Source organism: Etheostoma cragini, chromosome 14, assembly GCF_013103735.1.
Source record: "Etheostoma cragini isolate CJK2018 chromosome 14, CSU_Ecrag_1.0, whole genome shotgun sequence".
In the NCBI taxonomy this organism is placed as follows: Eukaryota; Metazoa; Chordata; class Actinopteri; order Perciformes; family Percidae; genus Etheostoma; species Etheostoma cragini.
In genome coordinates, this window is record NC_048420.1 from 21000393 (window position 1) to 21020824 (window position 20432).

The 20432-nt window shown below is 41.2% G+C and overlaps 1 protein-coding gene across 1 annotated transcript in view; it reads right to left on the bottom strand.

The window, feature by feature from the left end:
- Positions 1–20129, bottom strand: part of erf (Ets2 repressor factor) — a 35076-nt gene extending 14947 nt beyond the window's left edge. The window contains exon 1 of the mRNA XM_034891865.1: positions 19433–20129. Coding sequence (XP_034747756.1) covers positions 19433–19454 — 22 coding nt within the window. The 5' untranslated portion in view covers positions 19455–20129. The remainder of the gene's footprint in view (positions 1–19432) is intronic.
- Positions 20130–20432: the final 303 nt, after the last annotated feature.

The window sequence follows — 20432 nt, forward strand, 5'->3', positions numbered from 1 at the left end:
TAAAAGGTCCAGATTTTTTAAAGAGAAAATACAGTGGAGCATTTGCGAGACTATACAAGACATGAGACATGTTGGGAATCACAGAATCAAGGATGAAACATGCATTTGAAATTCTCCACACATTTCGCCCTATGGCATTGGTGCACAGTGGCTGTAGTTCCTCCATGAAAGCAGGCGATGAGCATTTCGGGCAAATCTGTTCCCAGAGACCGCAGTCATTTCAAAACTTCACCGCTATCGCCATCAAAGACGGAAAATCAGCACTGTTATAGCAGATTAACAGGCCTTGAGATACGTGCAGACAAAATATAAGCTATGGTTTTATAACTACTATCAGAACACACTTGCATAAACACACACTATTATCCAACAGTTAAAAGTATAGGCTATGCGTTGTAAAGCAGTGGGTGGCAGTAAAAGACTCAACAGCACTTCAACACAAGGCCAGGCTGAGAGAGACACACACACACACACACCCCCCCCCCATTAGGACCAGATGTGTCTTGGCAATCAGGCTGAGAAAGCAGAGGGTGGGAAACATATGGGCACAATATAACAATGCTAAAATTGGTGTGTGCGTGTTTATGTAACTGTAAAGAAACACACTATCCTAAATACCAAGGTTACAATCAGTTTCCCACACTCAACAAAGTTTGTCATATCTATATAGCAATGACAGTGAACTTCTAACCACGATAAGGCTGCCAGACTATAACACTGATGGGTGGTGGCCTGTTGACCCAAGTTGCAGTGACGGTGCTTGGCACGATCTTGCTTGATATAATATAAAATTGTTGCATCATGCTGTTTGTAACCAGTGTTGCAAAAAACCATCCAATGTATATTTGTATAGACCCACTAATCTGACAAATTAAACAAGGAATTACAGCGCCATAAAAGCAGACAATAACCCACAAAAAACAACCGACAAAAGAAAAGATAGAACAGCATAAAAAACTGGAAAAGGGGAGATGTTAAAGTTATATAAGAGTAGCAAAAAAGAAGACACACCTGGCAACTTAATCCTAGGGTAAAGTGAACTGTATCTGGGTATGGTGCCCAGATGGTAATTAAATCAATTATGACTTTTTATTTACACAGTATGTGCTCTCACTGTCTGCACTGTGAGCTCATTTATGAATAGGTTTGGAAACAGTACAGTAAACAGAACAAAAATGGCAGGTGTCAGTTTATTAAAAATGACAGAGCATGCCTGATATTTACTTTTCAACATGGGTGTAAAGAGTCTTTTCACAACTGTTACCAGGTGATTTTGGCCCCAGCGTTTGTAGCGGATTCAAATGCTTAGGGACTCCTTCACAGTGGATCAGTTAAAGCAGCAACAACTGATGGTAACGATCAGTCTTTTTTGTAAAGCTGTGATGACAACATCCAGAGTAATGAAATTCCTAACTACATGGGTGGTACTTTCTCAAAAAAACAAAAACAAAAATGATACAGTCTGAATTCTTGTGAACTGCATTTACAATTAGCTGACATGGGTCTCCACGCACCAATATGTTCGATCAAATTCTGACCACGATTCGTGCATTGACAGCCGGCCTCAACATGTGTTTCCCCTTATACAGATACAGGTGACGTTTTAATAGCAGGTGTAAATGTAAAGTGAGTCATGGAAGAACTAACTAACCAACCAAGTCGGATATGGTAAAACCAAAGTCCACTTTCCGGTGGGCAAAGCACAGCTACGTGTCGGCAAATACCATTAATCCATGGTAGGAATAGTAGTAGTATTAGCAGTAGTAGAAGATGTACAGTAGCAGTTTTAGTATTAGTAGTAGTAGTACTGGAAAATCAAATATCAGAATTTTTTTTACCACATACCTCAATATCAATACCGCAACGATATTTTAGAGTTGACTATTGGTGCTTTCACAAAATATTGACACACATCAGTAATGTGGATATAATGACTAAGTGGGTAAAGCTAATAATAGAACAGTCGGGTAACTTTAGAAAATGACATCACTTTACTGTAATGCAGCCTTTAAAACCAGGAGAAGACACCATTTCTGCCATATTACAATATCTAATATCTAAGACGATATCTAGTCTCATATCACAATATCGATATAATATTGATTTAATGACCTTGCCCAGCTCTAAGATGTAGTCATTTCGGTTTTGGTTTCCCTATGAAGAATTTCTTGTAAAATTCATTTTAAAGACTTGTTGTAGATGCTAAGTGTCCTATAGTTCCTAAAAAAAAAAGTTCAATCACAACTGAAAATATGCCTCACTGTGTGTGAATGTAGGTGAAGAAATATATTTGTTTGTGTTGCAGCAAAGTGTCAGTTCGGTTTCCTGTGTAAAACCTTTTCAACTGAAATTCATCGGAAATGTACTTTAAATACAAGAAAGTTTTGAGACAAATATAGTGACTCTTTAGTTTTTTTATGTGGCAGCTAAACATCTTACGAAAGTAAAATTACTAAGGAAGGGAAAACTATCTGATAAACAAACCCCCCCTTGGTGACTAATAAACCACATGCTGCATTCAGATCTCCTATGGTGCTCAGAGAGTGAGCCAGACGACAAAAGCTGGTTGTGATAGTTCATAATGGCTATTTGAAGGCAGATTACTAATGGGGAACGAGCATATGATTCATACACCAGACAGTAGGGCTTATGTCGGTAGGGACAGGTTAGGCGTCGTGACACAGACACAACAGTGCTGTATAATGGGATTCAAACTGGTGATTGCCGGAGAAAAATCCATGTGCACACTTCCGTATGTGCACATGCACGGACACGGGCTGACGTGTACAACGCACAACAGGAGTGGATTAAATCTAGGTGGGCGAGCTAATATCTCCCTCACACACACACAAAGTACACAGACAAACAACACAGGTTAGTGGGGAGAGTTAAGAGGGTTCATGCGTGGGTGCACAGAGCACACAGACAAAGAAAACGGGAATAGCAACCATGCCCACCGCGCGCGCGTGCGTGCGTGCGTGTGTGTTGCAGATGTCCCTGCTGACTCATAGCTTGTTCATTCGTTCAGCTTTCACAGATTCCGCCTTTCTCCCCCTCAACACGACTGCCATCTTTTCTTTCTTTCCTCTTTAATTCTGTCCCTCCCTCGCTCAGCATCTCCTAAGACACACCGTCTCCTAGCAACAAAAGCTTTCAGCTCTAAAAATAAATGGCCGAGTCACGACGGACAAGACAAAATATGATTCAATTACAGAAACTTGCCAAAAGAGTTAAGAGTTTGGGCGCAGATGCAGAGAGCTACAGTGTGAGGGTGTCTCTGTCTAAGGCTGCCTGACCAGCCGCACCGCTGTCACACAGTGTTTACAACAGAAAGGACACTTTGCACTGTCCTGTAAGCACTGGGGGAGTAATGTTTCAGAGGCAACACACTGATAGCAATAGAGGCAGACACAGAAAATCAGACCGCAAAGCCAATGGTGTGACTGATGCACAATTGAAGAGCATCTGCTACAGCTGGTTGTGAGAGTGAGTAAAAAGAGGTTATCAGATAAAAACTATGAGACAGAAAGCATGAGTGGGAGAAACACAGAAAAAGGAGCAGTGAGAATGAACAAACGATCAAATTGTGTTGTTGTGTCCAAAGTAGCATAATCGAGCCTGCAATATTTAGCTATCTCAGCCCTCAGGCAAGGAGGAAGGGACCCCAGTCTAACTCAGCCTCAATTTTATGATACATATACACTGCAAGCAAACCACTGCCTATAGCCTGTTTTTCTTTTGCAGGAACTGAGAAACAAGGCGTCCTCAGTCCCTTTCAAGCTGAAGTCCTCCTGTAATGAGGATTGGCCGGTTTGATCTGTAGCCACTGGCTTCTATGCATACGCCTCCTTTATAAATGATTGTCTGCTAACTTTAACATGGCAGGCCGGTTACAGAAACAGCCACAAAGCTTGACTGGTTAACACAGTATATAGTGTACGAGGCAAGAGGTTGCTGACTTGTTATTTTGTCCTCGGCATGGAGGGAGAGCAGTTCTCTAGTTTTGTGTCGGACAATTTTAGAAAATGTAGTTAAGCTCTTGTCAAATGTTCACCTTAAAAAGAAAATCTGAGATTGAGGCACATGTAAGCTACTATTTCTAGTCTTACGTTTTATGTTTGCATGTAAAAAAGAAAACTACTTAGCATTTTTTAAAGAAAAAATAGTTTGGTCCTTAATGTAAAACTGGCAAAACTTCTACAGAGTACAGTGCATGGTACTTGAATTGGTCCTTATCTGCAGCCAGTTAAGTGTCAGTGCTGATCAATCACATATTACATTACACTGCTTGTTTTACAGCTTCTTCAAATTAGTGGATGGCATTGTTCGACAGCACAAGAGATCTGCATACAGTGCTACAAGTCAGGAAAAACTGAAGTTTACAAACAACCCAAAGCTCTTTGTACTATCTGGCAAGCTCTGCTCCAGACAGAAAAAAATTCTGATTGTCAGGCGGAGGTGAAACACACCATTTCAGGCCTCATTGGATTCTACTTACAGCCAAAACCACGGTATGAGAACTTATTTACTACTAGCCTGTAGTCCAAAGCCACCTGTATTCTCCTTTTCAAACTAAACACAGGATCTGTACTGCCACAGTCGATAGGTGAGGGGGTTTAAACACACAGGTCTGCTTTTCTTAGGGATGCCAACGTCACCACAGTTGCAGTGGTGCTCTTAATAACTGATAGCCATCTAGAAGGCCAGAAGAATAAACATGAGCGGCCTCCTAGTCTACGTGCTCTCCACAACAACTTTCTTTAACATGCTGTTCTATTTATCCATCTATCCCCTCGTTTATTTTCCCTCCCTTCCTCCTATTCTTTGGTGGGTCTATATTTAGCCATTGCAAAGGTCGCTGTGTCTTTCTGCAGGGTAATGATTCAGGGGCACAGAGAGTACAGAAGAGGTAACAGGCCAGGCTAAATGGCCTAGATAGATGGATGGCCGGCTGACTGCTGAAATCTGGATGGGGTTTATCAGAGATGGAATCAGGACAACCCAAAAAAGGCAGGAAATAGAGTGGTACAGAGCAGCAAAAGGGGAATCTCCGTTGGGCGTAAACAGTACTGGCATCTGCAGAAAGTCTGGAGGAAAAACACACAAATAAAAAACAAATAGGGAAAAAAAAGAAAAGAAAAAATCACTTGAACATTTCAATGCAAAACTTGTTTAAGAACTTAAAATTTAAATATTTACTTCTAATTTTGTCAAGAATTCCTGCTGAAATCCTGCAAAATATGTGTATAACAGAAGGTCAATTTTAAGTTTAAGATGATGAACTATTGATCGTGCAGACCTGGTTGTCTGAGTTTCCATTTTTACCTCGCAGTGTAAACAACCTATCTCCAACAGACAATCTAACACTGCTTCATTGAGGAGTCCAGAGCCTCAAACTACTGTTTAAAAAAAACAGCTCCTTATTGAGCTGATCTCATAATTACCCGTAAAGAATAGAGTTTAGACCTGAGGAGCCAGTGGCTTAAAGCCAGGGAGGAGTGAGAGAAGTAGATGGGACGAAGAGGAAATCAGGTGGAAAAGGTAGGGAAGCGGCATGAGGGCAGCATGAGAGAAAGAAACACCATCCAGCCAAGATCAAAGGGAAATGGAGGACGGCTGTCCGCAGGTGCATTGGGTGAACCCTCACCTCGGTTCTCACATGATCCCCCCCCCCCGTTACATAAAGCTTACAGAGAGAGACAGACAGATGAACAGACTGACAGAGACAGACTGGGAGAGGAAGGAGAGCAGACTGGGTCAGAGTTAGGGAGGGAGGAGAGTTAAAGACAGAAATACTGACAGAAATTGGTGTCCTAATAAAATTCTTATGTTAGAGATATGAGATGTAGGTTGAAAAGGGGGTTGCACATTTGTTTCCCAACCAAGGAACAAACGTTTACTATGAGGCCAATGTCAAAGAGAAAGCTTCCCAGAAAAAGACAGGAAAAATGAGAAACAAAAGAAAAGTATTTGTGAATCCCTTCAAGAGGAAGTGAGAAGTTGAGAAGTATAGGAGAGAAGGAGACAGGAAGAAAAGCTGCCCGAATACCAAAAGTAGATAAAATGTACAAAAACGTAGCTCACCATAAAATATGCTCATACAATATGTCATTGATGCCTTGAATCTGTGAAGACTGCACTACTACAACAACAACAACAACACTAGGTTTGTGAACAACTTTGTAACATCACTGAAACGGCATTGTATAGTTTGAAGCAGCCCACTGGTTCTCTTGGGGAGGATGTGGTTGCTTTCCATCTCAGTAATCCATCTTCCAAGTAGCTTGTGCTATGAACAAGGCTTCGCATTGACTGTGAGCAATCCAAACTAAACAAGGCCTCAAAATTTAGGATGAGCATTTCTGCAACACAGGCAGCTGCACTGCCATGTTCCCGTCTGCAGACAAAAAGTTAAGACACAGTAGAAAGTAAAGAGTTTGACTGTTTGCCATAGGAGTTGGGCCTTGGACTGCAAAGTGAAGCCTGTAAGTGTATAAATGATCTCTGCTACAACTGAGACAGCTAAGCCACTGTAATCTGTGACACAGCAGCCACCCGAACCTCGCCAGACAGAAACCTGTCGCGTCCTGGAAAACTCGGTGGCACCTTGGAGGCAGCCAAGGCGTTGATTAAGCCAGCCCTGGCTTGGTGTGATGCGAGCGTGTGTCTGTGCTCATTCAGAAGTCACTTATTATACTCATATACGAGGGAAAGCTTCCGTTACAGGTTTCTGTGGTCACTTGAAAAAACAAACAATCACAATATATCTCCTAATCTGCAGCACATGAGCCAAGGTTGGAGGCCCATCAGCTTCAGGTCTATATTCCCAGAGAGGAATACATGTGCGTACATGCATGTTCATGTGCTCAGAAACCTGTCTGAGCATGCTTTTGTTCCAGAAAATGACTACCATGTAAAACATTCAGCTGTGATGAGCTCCTCAGAATTTAGTACATTCCTAAACTGGTGTCAAGTTAGTAAATATGTTAATTATTCTCTGTGTGACAGCACAAAGCCAAAATTATTTTCTTCTGTATTTGTTCCCTTAGGGAATTAAACTATCAAATAAATTTAATTTCCGTTTTTTCTTTTTTTTATGTTTTATGCCATTAAAACTTTATTATACTGCTCAAAAGACATTTAGGAGCTATTTCTACTTTTAGAGGGTTAATACATCCATGGTTTAAGCCAGCTAACGATACCAGCTAACGTTAGGCTAACACAAACTGTTGTGTGTTAATTAGCAACAGGTTGCAATCTTTAAACATTTAAACCAATTCATTTGCATAGTTACATAGTAGTGACAATAGAACATTCTGCCAGACCTTTAATTCTGCCATCTATAGACAAACTTTACTTTTTTTAGACTTTTTATCAATGAAAAAAATCCCTACAAACACAACTTGAAGTGGTCAGAGAATGTGTAGTGTTTGGTTGATGTAGAGGATACTTCAAAGCAAGAGAGAGAGAGAGAGAGAGAGAGAGAGAGAGAGAGAGAGAGAGAGAGAGAGAGAAGATAAATGTCTGCATTAGAATCTGACTTCTGTGTTGTGGTTCGGTCGCCAGACGACTTTCATTTTCCATCAACGCACATGCACTACGGTGTGTAGGCCCACAACGAAAATTTGGTGACTTCAGCTGTTGGATTTAGCCATGTGAACACTAGTGCGCACGCGTACGTGCACACAACCACAGTGGAACACACATACACGTGTCACCGCAGCCCAGAATAGGTCCGTCGCACCAAATCCAAGGAGCTGGATGAGTGACTCATTCTCATACTCCATGCCAATCAAATTTCGTCTTCTCCTCTCATCTCCCCCACCCTCTTCCCAGAATGATGCTTTTCTTTCAGCGTCTTTCCACACAGACAAAGAGGCTCCACTGTTGATTACCACTAATAGGACAACCAGCACGGCCACGCTAGAGTTTATAGAAGTGACTGCGATGCGAGAAAACGAGGAAGGAGTAAAGAATCAAATAAATCTATCCTTTCTTCATTAATATTTGAAATAGGTTCTATGTTTTTCTCAATTCTCCTGAAGTCATAAAACTTCAGCGATAGCCAGCACAGTAGCCAGAGTGTGTCAAGAGCAAATCAACAGGAATGTGCATATTTTTGCACTGATTAACATTCACGGCTAGGTTTAGTCAAGTCATGTTTATTCATGCGGTATAGTTTTTTTTGCCTCAGATGGCTTTACAATCTGACATCAGATTAACACAACATTTGACCCTTGACAGAATTAGGTAGCCTCCATGAAGTACAAACATTATACCGATTTCAAATCTGTGTACCCTGTATACCCACTGTGTGGAATATCTTAAATGTAAGGTTACGTGGGGGCAGGGATAAAGTGGTACTAGAAACTGAGTCAGCAGCCCACTGTGAGCCAATGAATTCAACTCTTAATGGGACTCTTCTTGGGATACTACATTCTATGATATCAACAAGGTAACCTCCTTATCACTTTGCTGGCAATTGCTGATGATAAGATCAACTACACTCAAACTGGAAGAAACCTGAACCTTTTTACCTCAAACTGCTTCTGAACATCAGCCATCACCTTGTACAATCCCAATTTCTTAGCTCTGCATGCCAATGCTGAAGGTTGTCACTGGGAAGATAGAAACCTTCTCTACATATTCTTCTGAATGCAAACATGAATATTTGCAACATGACATCATGACTTCGCGTAAACATACACGCCAACTTTCTTAGGCAAGTGGCGTGTTATTCTGTACGCATTTTGAGCTATCCATGTTTATGTCTACGCTGTATACAGCGGACGTACACATACAAGCCACTTGGTGTGTTATTGCGAGATGAAAGCGACGGTCTAGTTTAGGAAATCTGACACGCAGGACACGATCCCCAGTCACCTGGGTGACAATCCTGTGTTTAAGCCATCCACCACCCAGACCAACCTCCATACGCGTATTTTTGCCCTTTCACACTACTCTAAGCATGCAATCGCAAGGTAATGTAGGTCAATGGAGGCCAAATGGCTTTAATAAAAACGCTTAAAACCAGAGTATGCGTCTTAAAAACCCGTCAATAATGACATACAAATTGGTGTGTCATGCATACGCCATTTCATGAGATCAGTCTGATATTTGTTATTACTGCCAGAACACTGTGTTTCTGAGCTATAACATGGGCTCCTAATGTTGTTGTTGCAGCACTTGTAGCTTACAGTGCAATCACAGTGACAGTAATTCACTCTGGATGAGTGTGTCCATGAAATTCTTAAAATGTTAAAACAGCCAGCGAGGGACTTTCTACATGTGTGATGTCTGGCTGCGTTAGTCAGCCTTTCCTCATTGGCAGAGCCACCGCAGTCTTAATTCCTCAGTCTACTGCATTAAAGCTGGATGTTTCAGTCTCTAGACTGAGTGGCTCGCTCCCTGTGTTAAAACATTAAAGTCAGAGGCACGACGGCGTCACCGCAGGGAGATGGCAGGCCAAATGAGCAAGCCACGCTCGCTAGCTGTAGTGAGAAAATTAAAAGAGTGTGTCTATATATGTGTGTGTGTGTGTGTGTGTATGTGTGTGCGTGTGTTAATGCAAGACAGACATCACCCGTTTTCATGGTATGTGGGGGGTCCGGGCCCCCTAATAAAGTGTGCATGTTGTGAGTGGGCGAGATGAGTGAGTGTCTGTCTGCGGGACAGAACTGACTTTCACGTTTCAATAAAAACAGAGAACCAAATCATCCATCACTGCCACTGGCCCGGGGGTTTCAAACAACCATCATGGGACAGCACAAGTGTCAAAAATCTATTTCTTATGGAGATACTTAATTCTTTCTCATTCAGATCATTTGATTCAATGATCTCATTCATTATGTCATTTAAGTAACAAAGTGTTTGGATTGCCAACATTTCTAAATAATTCAGCTTTAAGTTGATGTTACAATAAAAAAAATAAAAAAAAACATTAGTTGGGTTAGTGTGCTGTGGGTGATAAAGAAAGTACAGATAAGCCGAAACAGCATATCGTATGTATAGTGTCGGATTTTTAAGATAAACATGGCCACAAACTATGAGGTGAACATAGTTTAGAGAAATCCCCTTAAGCGAAAAACGTTCAGATTTCCAACTCTTCTGAACTCTCTGGTTTCAACAGTTTTTCTACTAATGCTCTGTGTCATGTAACACCGAGCCGGCCTTCTATGATTGGTTATCTGCTCCAGGCAGACCAGACTGGAGTGTTTTTAAAGCCACTGAGGTGTTAATATTGACGGGAGTGAAAGAGGTCATCTTGGCTGCCAGGGTTGTTAAATTCTCCCCAATCCCAGGTCACATTGCTCCTGAAACAGGGCCGGTTATGTATTTGTTTTAAAAGCCTTTATTTATTTTTTTCTAAATTGAAACTGATACCGTTGTTATTTTTAAGACCCCGCAATATACCGTATTACCGCCCAACCCTAATGGGCAGCATCAGAAAAATATATAGTTTTTTAATTAAGGAATGTTGGCTTGTTGTAGTACAAATACATAATACAAGTATGAACCTGAACATGTCATCTAATATTTCACCTATAAGTTATTCTCAATGAAATACCTGTTGTGAATTGACTTAAGTAGAGGCCAAATTTGTGGGTCGCAAGTAGATAGGAAAGAAATAGTGGATTCTAGACCAAAATGAAGAGCCACATTTGGCTTGGATCAGTGCAGTTGGATCAGGTTCCTCACCAGCACCACCAGACACACCTGCAACCGGTAAACAATGTTATGTGGCTGGTGACTTTAGCTGTTATGTCATCATACTGAAGCTTGTAAAACCCCTCCAATGTCTTCAGGTCCTTGTTTTACAGCTTCTCCTCATCGACCCAGCCCTGCTTTAATCCGCCCAGAGGGGAGACACTATGTAGGGGAGACACAGCCTGTCAGCTGTATGCTCTGTGTGTGTATTTGAGCTGCAGATAGAGAAAAGATGTGATTGTATACATATTTCTTTAAAAAAGGGTCACTGAACTTTGGTTCAACTTGTTTGTGGGTGTGAGGAGAAGGTGAAAGTGTGTGTGTGAGAAAACGAGAGGGTAAGGGTGTGTGTGTTGCCTGTATGCACATGAGTGGTTTGTAAAAAAAAAAAAAAAAAAAAAGAAGAAGAAAGTTTTTCCACCAACTAGCCTTTAGCTAACTTCATATAATTTGGGTATGAAACACTCTTACATGCAGAGTCACATCTAACAAACACACCACACACAGATAGCCACAGGGTTCCAGGACAAGTTGTGACAGCCATAAAAGACAGAAAAAAGCCACAGGGCTCCCAAATACCAATGACTGGAGCAAACACAACAGACAAGAAAGAACGCTGAACCCATCTCTTTCCCTCCATTGACCAAGACAGGTTTTCTTCACTCTGAAGGTCCTAGACAAGACAACAACTGCCAAAAAATTCCTTCTTCAGCTCTCTTTATCTAGCCAAAACATTACATAATGTGTCTTTATACTGTTTTCATCTGAGCAATGAATGCAAGAAACTTTGAAACGAGCAAGCAGCATCTCATTGTGGTGACACTGCATGGATTGGATCAGTCCTGTAGCATGCTGTTACATGGTAGTGCTTTTTCTCCCTGCAGCTTTAACAAAATTAAACCAGACTATGTCACAGCAGGCATAAATTGTAAAAGGAATTAGCATTATTAGGTTATTAAGTCATTAATAGATTAAATGACAGTTTGGGTTGTGCAAAAATCTCTAAAAAGTACAAAATCTACAAAAAAACTTGCCTTTAAACATATCTATAGTTTATGGTGATAATATCAGTTAATTACTGTGATGCTGCATGGTTAAGCCCCGACTAACTTACTGGGCACCATTTTTTAAATATATTGTTAATAATTCAAAATTATTTATTTATTTTACATCTTTATCTCACGTGGGATTTAACGTCCCATCATCAATTACATGCCAACTTACAGGCAACCTGCCTCTTGTTGTGGACAGAAGGTGTGAGTTCATGCTAACTCTTGATTTTGGTAAAAAAAAATACCCATCTTGTTCTACTGTGCCTAAACAATCACTAAAGAAATCAGCTAGAGGAAACTGCCTGTTACATATGTAAGAACTGTGCCTTTTATACCGTTAAGAGTCGGGCCAGATGTGTCTTGGCTTTGGATTTAATTACTTTGGATACAAGGACACTGAAATAAGAAATGATCTTTCCTATGAGCCAGCAGACTAATGCCACATTGACACAAGTCTTTTTGTTATGCACATGCACATGCATTTCTTGTAAAAACAAAATACATCCAATGATGCCCTAAGCTTGGCTTACCCCTGTCTTTGAAGGGAGGTTTAAGGGGCATAATCTCCAATAGTGTAGAAATTAGTATTTAGAAAAGTGCCGATGCTCATGTTTGTGAGAAAATAAATAAAAAATGTGCTTGGCATTTCTGACAGCTGGACATCTCACATTTACAATCAAGCAGTGTGGGCTAAAAATGCAGGTGCACCGCCAACAAGTGAATGGGCAGGAAAAGTCTGGGTTGGATCAACTCAGTCCAAACAACCACAAAATACACAAACTGTGCTCTTTTTCCTCTATGCCACCTCTTGGCAGTGTTTTCTCTCAGTGGCTCTCGAGGTGGTCCCTTTTGAGAAAACATATCCAATTTATTTTGCATAATTTTACAACTGGTTTCTAAATCAACTGAGTTGTTGTTTTTCTTAAAGAAGACTTTCCACTGGTGTTGCAATGAATTGCCAATGAATGCCACAGTTGGATTTTAGTGTGTGCCAATGCTCCCATTTCAATCGCGATGCATCTAAGAATCAATCATTTTTCCCACCTTTCTCCCATTATCCTCTCTGCACTCTGTAGACAGTAGACTCACATGCGGGTGGAGGCCTACCTCAGTCCATTGACCATAAACGTAAACTTATAAACCAACCAACTCCTTCTCCACAGAGGATAGCCATAACACACAGCACACCTCTTTCAGTTAGGATGACTCCAGCCAAAACAACCAGAGACAAAGCACAAACCTACCTCTACACTTTCTCTTTCTCTCAGCCTTGGTTTGATTCAAAAACCTTCATAAGAGCTACAAGGGCACAAAAAAAACTGTCTGCATTCTTTGATGAACAAAGGCTCGACAAGCTTCACTGACCAGGCTTATTTGATAAACCTAGTCTGAAGGGTAAATGGTTTGGACAAGCTTTATTCAGCATTTTATCGCTAAAAAATATTCAACATATATCTGAATTTTGTATTAACTAAGCTGTAAATATTGATCAAATGGCATAAGAGGGCAACTTTATATTATGCTAAAGGGATTGATTAAGTGTGAGGCCAAACATTACTGAAGCCGGAAACCCAGTATCCTGTCAGGTGTTTCAGAGATATCCGCCCCGCTGCTCAGTGAAGCGAGACTTTGGTTCCATTTGACCAACTTTGTCCTTTCATCTGCCCGGCTGGGGGTCTACTGCCGCAGAGCCAACACAGAAACACTCAATTAGATACTTACACGAAAGCAGGTAGCCAGCTGAAAGACATTGAAGATGATGAGATTCTTTCACTAAAAAGTGGTGCTACACGTACTATACAAATGACAGTGTGAAGATAAAAAACACTTTGTCTTAGCCATTCCTGATTTTTTGCCTTTTAAGAGGCCTCAAGGAAGAAGTTACCTGCCCGTTTCCAGACCTTTGAATCCGCCCACTCCGCCAGACTGACTCGTCTGGCATCATGAAAAGAAGAAACCGTGACTTCTCGATCAAAAAGTGCTCAATCCAATGAGCGCTGCAGGGGACTAACTATGTGCTAATCAGTGCCAACATAGACAGCATGTCGCCAAAATCATAGTTAGTTTTTACTGCGCTCCAGTGGTGTACCGGCACACCGTGAGCCTCTGAATCGGCGGGCCCGTGGATCTACAGAAAATCCATACAGTTTTTACCAGCTGTTCTGCCGTGTCTGTCTCTTCACTGTTTACCTTCCGTGTGTGTTCTGAGTATCACAACCCCCCCAAAAAATGACTTGTTCACTATCTTTACGATCTAAATTAGAACGATTTGGTTCTGCAACATTTGGAAAGTCTAAGAGAACCGACTGAATTGAGAACGAGTGAATTATCTTATCCCCATTCAAGTTAGCATCGGGCTAAACCAGAAGTTAGCCTGCTCGTACCGGAGTAGCTTGTAATTGGTTAGAGGAAATCTATTCTCCCTTCCCCCATGGAAATCAGACTGAAGATGTAAACTGAGTGTAACTAGTTGACAATTATGTCTGATATCAGAGGGAAGACAAGGAATCCTTGATTTTATTCATTTGTTTTTCATAATTAAGAAATATAAGATATTAAGAAATACACATTAACGGTTGAAATATTGTGCCTTAATCATGAAGAGTTTGATTAGGGGGATTCTGAATGTTGTGGTGTCGCTTAAGTACATTGTTTATCTTTTTATAGTTGTCCATCAACTTCTATGTCTATCAACACTCACCTACCAGACTGATTGAAAGGCTTTCCTGTGTGAGGCCCCAGTGTTAGATGGCCGGCATGCCCCAGCGTGTGCAACCTGTTGTCTATTCTCTTAGCTTTGTATGGGTCACCAAAGCCACTGTACATACACACTTCCAGGAAAAGAGGCCTGCCGTAACATCGAGAGATGATCGTAGCAACACTGACCTGGGCTGCCCTTTGACAACACACCAGAGAAATGCTGACGTCACCCTGTTGTACTTTTTCCAGCGTCTGCTTGCTCGGGATCGGCTCAGTAGTAATCAGGAATTTGATCAGGTCAACCTTTGCTTTGACCTGATCACCCATAGTAGCCACATAATGGAAGGGAAACCAGGGAAAGGGTACATCCTGTGAGAAACACGGGCATTCAGGGGCTATTTGAATGTGACATTTTCCTCTTATTTTTTAAGATTATTTTTGGGGCATATTTCCCCCCCTGTATTAGATGGTGACAGTGAACAGACAGGAAAGGTGGGAGAGAGATGGGTGACACGCACCAAAGGGCCGGAGGTCAGACTCGAACCTGGGCCGCTGAAAAGGACTCAGCCAACATGGGGCGCACGCTCTTGCTAGGGGAGCTAGAGGCCGCCCCGACATTGTGTAAAACAAAATGTATAATAAACAGAATGCAATCATTTGCAAATCTTTATCAACCTATATTCAACTTAATACACTACACGAAAGACAAGATATTTCATGTTTAAACTGACAAAGTGGAAAAATGTGAGGGGGTCTGACGAGTCCACATTCCAAATAGTTTTTGGGAATAATGGACTTAATGTCCTCCAGGCTAAAGAGGAAAAGGGCCATCCAGACTTTTATCAGCGCAACGTTCAAAAGCAAGCATCTGTGATGGTGTAGGGGGGTGTTTGTGCCCATGGCGTGGGTAGTTTCCACATCCGTGAAAGCACCAGGTTTTGGATCAAGATATGCTGCCATCCAAGCAATGTCTTTTTTAGGGCTGTCCCTGCTAATATCAGCAAGACAAGGCTAAGACACAGTCTGCACATGTTACAACAGCACGGCTTCATAATAAAAGAGTGCAGGTACTAGACTGGCCTACCTGCAGTCCAGACCTGTCTCCCATTGAGAAGCACATACTACAACACCAGAGACCCCAGACCGTTAAGCAACTGGAGTCATACATCAAGCAAGAATGAAAAACAACTTCCAACACCAAAGCTTCAATATGAAGTCTCCTCAGTTCCCAAAAGATTATTGAGAGTTGTTAAAGGCCCCGAACACCCACACAGGTGTGGATGGTTAACCCTCATGTTGTCCTCGGGTCAAATAGACTCTTTTTACTATATCAACTTTCTTTTTAATTACCCAAAATAACATGATAAATTCCACACAACGCTCTTTGGCAAGTACAAATCTTTACTTTCATTAACTTTGGGGTGTCTTATTCAATTTTTTAGCATTTAATAAAAACATTGAAGTGGTTTTGAAATAGTATTGAGTAAAAGTTGACATATTCCAGTCTGTGATTGTCCATCTACATGCTTTCCTTTAATTTTAGTCTAAATAATTCCTAATTTCTGCTTTTCTAACTCGAAAATTAGGTTTATTTCCGATAAATGAGGTTTATTAACCATAAACTCCAAAAATAACTGGAAAACTGAAGTTAATAGTGTTGAAAACGTCAACAAAAGTGACAAAAAAGGGTTAAAGCAACACTAGAGAACTTTTCCCGCTTTGGTCCCCTACAGGTTCAAAGCGGAATTGTCCTTTACATTGTCCAGTTCATTTGAACTACAGAGCCGCTACCCAATCTGGCAAGCAGAGTGGTGGACATCTTCCCGAGTCCACTGTTAGTGCTGTTGCAACCTGAAAAGTCTTTTATCAGCCAGAATAACTTAGAACACTGTTCACTTGTCGCCGGCACCTCTTTTCTAACTTTCCCTGAGACAACAAACCTAAACAACCTGGCCTCAACTTGCAGTGTAATTGTGCCGTCTCTGTTGCTGGTGCCAACAGCTAAATTCAGTATTTTATTGTGAGACAGTAACACAAACGAGTCTGTCCCAAGAGAAACTGATTGCGTCATTCTGTTCACTAAATGAGCCTGGGGTTCCTTCGTTTTGGTCTTTTATTAGAGCAATTTGAATCTGCATAGGAAGTCCTGGTTGTTCTTCCTGTAATTACAATATGCTGACTCAACAGTCCACAACAAAAGGGTCTTCCTTAAGGGCAATTTGGTCTCACTGGTAAAAGTCAAACACTTACTTTGTTGTGACCACATCAATGTCAGGTAGAACCGCACATTGACAGACAGAAGGGTGTACATGTACACAAAAACACACCCACACGCACACACACATTACGCTCACAAACACATAAATACACTCAGTCATAAACAGCCCTTACCAGACTTTACACCAGCTAATTGCTCATGTATGGCTCCTTTCACTCCACACACACATCTCACATGAGGCGCTGTGTTGATATAAGAAGAAACACAAGTGGAAAATTGAAGCTGGTGGGGCCAGACTGCTGACTTCCTGATAGGAAGAGTGGAGTGGAGGTTGACCCATATATACATAAAGTAGTCAACAGGCTAACACCAGGGGTAATACAGACAAAGGGTCTGTGTAACTCCATGCATAATGCCATGTGGATACAGGTCAAGGTTACCCAATGGGATTCTCTGATTTTAGCATGCATCCATACCAAAAAAGCCAAAACTCCAAGCCAAAGTAAAATGGCCTACATCATACTGATGTCACGGCACAGCTTCCTTTAGAGTTGTGACTCACTTTCTTTGAATCCCCAGGAATTAAGGGAACTTGGTATGAATCACAATACTAAAATAGGAACTACTAAAAACTTACAAACCAATCTGGTTTTCATTTACCAGACATACCAATAACAGTTTTAACTCCTTTAAGCTGTTTTTGAGACTAACTAACACAACCCGACCAGAAAATGTTGTATAAACAGACAAAGGGAGTTATCACTTTCCATATTTCCAATGTCCTGAAATGTAATTTGTAGAGATCATGGTCGGACCGACAGAAATAAAAAGTAATAGAACTAATAGAGTTAAGAACTTCTATTTTAATGTTTAGGAAAAAGAAAATTATTTGGTCAAGTATTGGGGGCACAACGGGGAATTAAACTTGCTCAATGCCTGCTAAACACTTTCTGCATGATGAGCTCTTTGGTCAAGATCAATAAGGCTTGTTTCCACGGTCATGAAGTTCAGTTCTACTCAAGTATTTTAGGGATATGCCACTCACAAGGAACTTAAAGTGGTCATAATATGCTTTTTGGCTTTCCCCCTTTCTTTTATTGTGTTACATATCTTGTGTGTGCATGTAATAAATTTACTAAGTAAAAAAGCCCAGAGTCCCCCCCCCCCCCCCAAAGGGCCAATAGAAGTGAGATACTTCACTATGTAGCTAAAACAGAGAGCTCAACACGCAAGGTGAAAAGAAGAGCTGCAACAATGTGCAGTACAACAACAATATGGTGTTTTTTGAAAATTAAACCATGTAAACCCTTTATGATATAACTTCTACATACCTGAAAATTAGCATAATATGATCATTTGAAAAACATAAAGCAAACACCCTACTTTGGTCATTTAAGCACTTTTATTTCCCTCCTGTATAAGATATTTACACAGCCACAAAACCTCTGATAAAAGTTCTCTCTATGAAAAAAGTTGCTGGAGTTTGAGTTTTATCTTAATTGCAAATTAAAAGTTATCTGAAGCAGCGCCAAGATCTAAACGTTTCTAATTATGATGTAGTGTGGCATTCCTTCCTTAAACATCCATTATTGGATCTCAGACTTCTTACTAAAATGAGTTTAAGTGCACCTGAAAGGCACAATGGAGGAGATGTCATGAGTTATGGATGGAAAATCACAAGCATTGGAATGACAACAAAAACAGCTAAAAAAAAGTATCTCTGATTTGAAATTGGTTTAAATTCCTGAAGCAGCTTAGTAAAGCTGTTAACTACACTGGTAAAATCCACTTGAAGCAAAGAAAACCGACTGTTTGGAACAAAGTATGCTTGTAAATTTTAGGCAGCGTATCATCCAGGATCTCAGATAACCTCTGCTACAACCTCAGGCTTATCAGCAGTTAAGTCCTCAATCCAATCATGCAGACACTATCTACTTTTCACTGTAGGATGTGATGTAGTAAAAGCCTACGTGGAAAAGTAATCTTCATCAAATAATCAAATTGCTAAACAAATTCCAATGACAACAAAAAAGTAAGTATTTACTCTGTCACTTCCATAAAATGAATGTATAACAATTAGCTCAGTAAGTTTTACATGTAACTGGATTTAACCTCCAACTAATAACTAGTTTGAGTTGCCATTTTTTAGCTTCTTCCCTGCAATTTGAATTTAAAATCCGTCATAGTTACTTCTCCTTTAAACCATTCCCCCTGACTTTCTTCTTTAGATTTAATATGAGGGTGAGCTATCGACGTGCACTCTTTATACTTGCAGTCACTCACTGGTTGTTCAATGTAGTGTTGGTTAAAAGCTAAATTAAATATTATGTTGTTCCGCTAAATTTGAGTCGTCCTGTAGGCTACTGTGACTTCAACCAAACCACTTTTGCCCTGACCCTTGCTCCTTACCTAACTATAGATGCTAACTATACCGTCAACCCACTGTAAATAGCTCAGCATAGCTTCAAGTTAAATATCGTGAAAATAAGTTACAAAGTAAAATTGGTAATCGCATCGATCCACAGTGGCTGTAAAACAACGTGCTCGTGAACTGGACTCACTTTTTAGTTTTGCTGAAACAATAACAGGCTCATACGGATCCACCCTAGCGCCATAATTTTGTCACACTTTGCCCTGGAGCGGAGAGTTTGTTAGCGTGCTAACCAGCTAGCCACCAAAGCAAGGCGCTGTTTTTATCTGAAGAACAGCAGCGGGTCTGAAAAGTTGTATTTAATAAACGTGGCCGTCCACTTACCCGAGTCTGCCGGGGTTTTCATCTTTGTTGTCGTCGTCTGCGTGCTGCCTCAGTCACTTTCCCCGTCGACTCGTAACTTTAGACTCTAGTTAGCTTGGGTTTAGCCAAGTTAGCAATGACACCCCACTCCTTCCTCCGGTGTTGTTCTCACAAGTGGCTTGTTAGAAAAGAACCTGCCCCGATTGTGTGCTCGCTTTGAGTTGGAAAAATGACTCCGCTAACTTCACAGACGCTTCTGCGTTTTATCTCGACACATTAGCGATTGTTGAAAAAGTTTTGTGCCTGACTATTTGTTTTAAAGTAACGTTACGCGGCGTCTGATGCGAACAGTTGCCCCGAGCCTCGGGGGGGGGGGGGGATCCAGTCGCCCGGGTCTGAATGGCGCAGGTCGAAGTTTGAAGGAGTCGTGCTGCTGTTGGTCGGTGTTGGAGCAGCGGAATGCCACGAGACTAAATGTTCATCCCATTTGTTGCAACGATGTCGCATGCTCGATTCCTCCTCCACATCTTCATCCTCAACGACAGTCAAAGCAGCGGCGCTTCTGAAAGGAACGAAAACCCCAAAGCCAACTCTGTTCTTTCTTTGCCCCTCTCTTTCTCCGGCACAGACTTTTTCTTTTTCCACTCACTCACTTCGTGTTCCCTCAACCACCCCTTTCTCTCTTGGGGTGTCGTGTTTCGCTCTCCTCCTGCCACACGGGGCCGCCCACGCTGACCTACGGAGGGAGGGAGGGGTTGAGGAACTGAACGCCCACTTGTTGCCAAAGATCGTCTATGTTTGTGAAAGATTCACTTTTCCTTTCAGTGCAACAGTGAGCTCGGAGGAGCGATCACGAGGTGGGCAAAGGTGCGATGTGTGCTGATTTGTTTTGTTCAAGTTGAATTAAATCGTCATTTCAACCATAAGAAGATACAGGTGAGATGAAATGATTTTGACCGAAGACCTAACCTCTATCAAAATATCCTACGTTTATATGGATTGCATTTGCCTACACATAGAC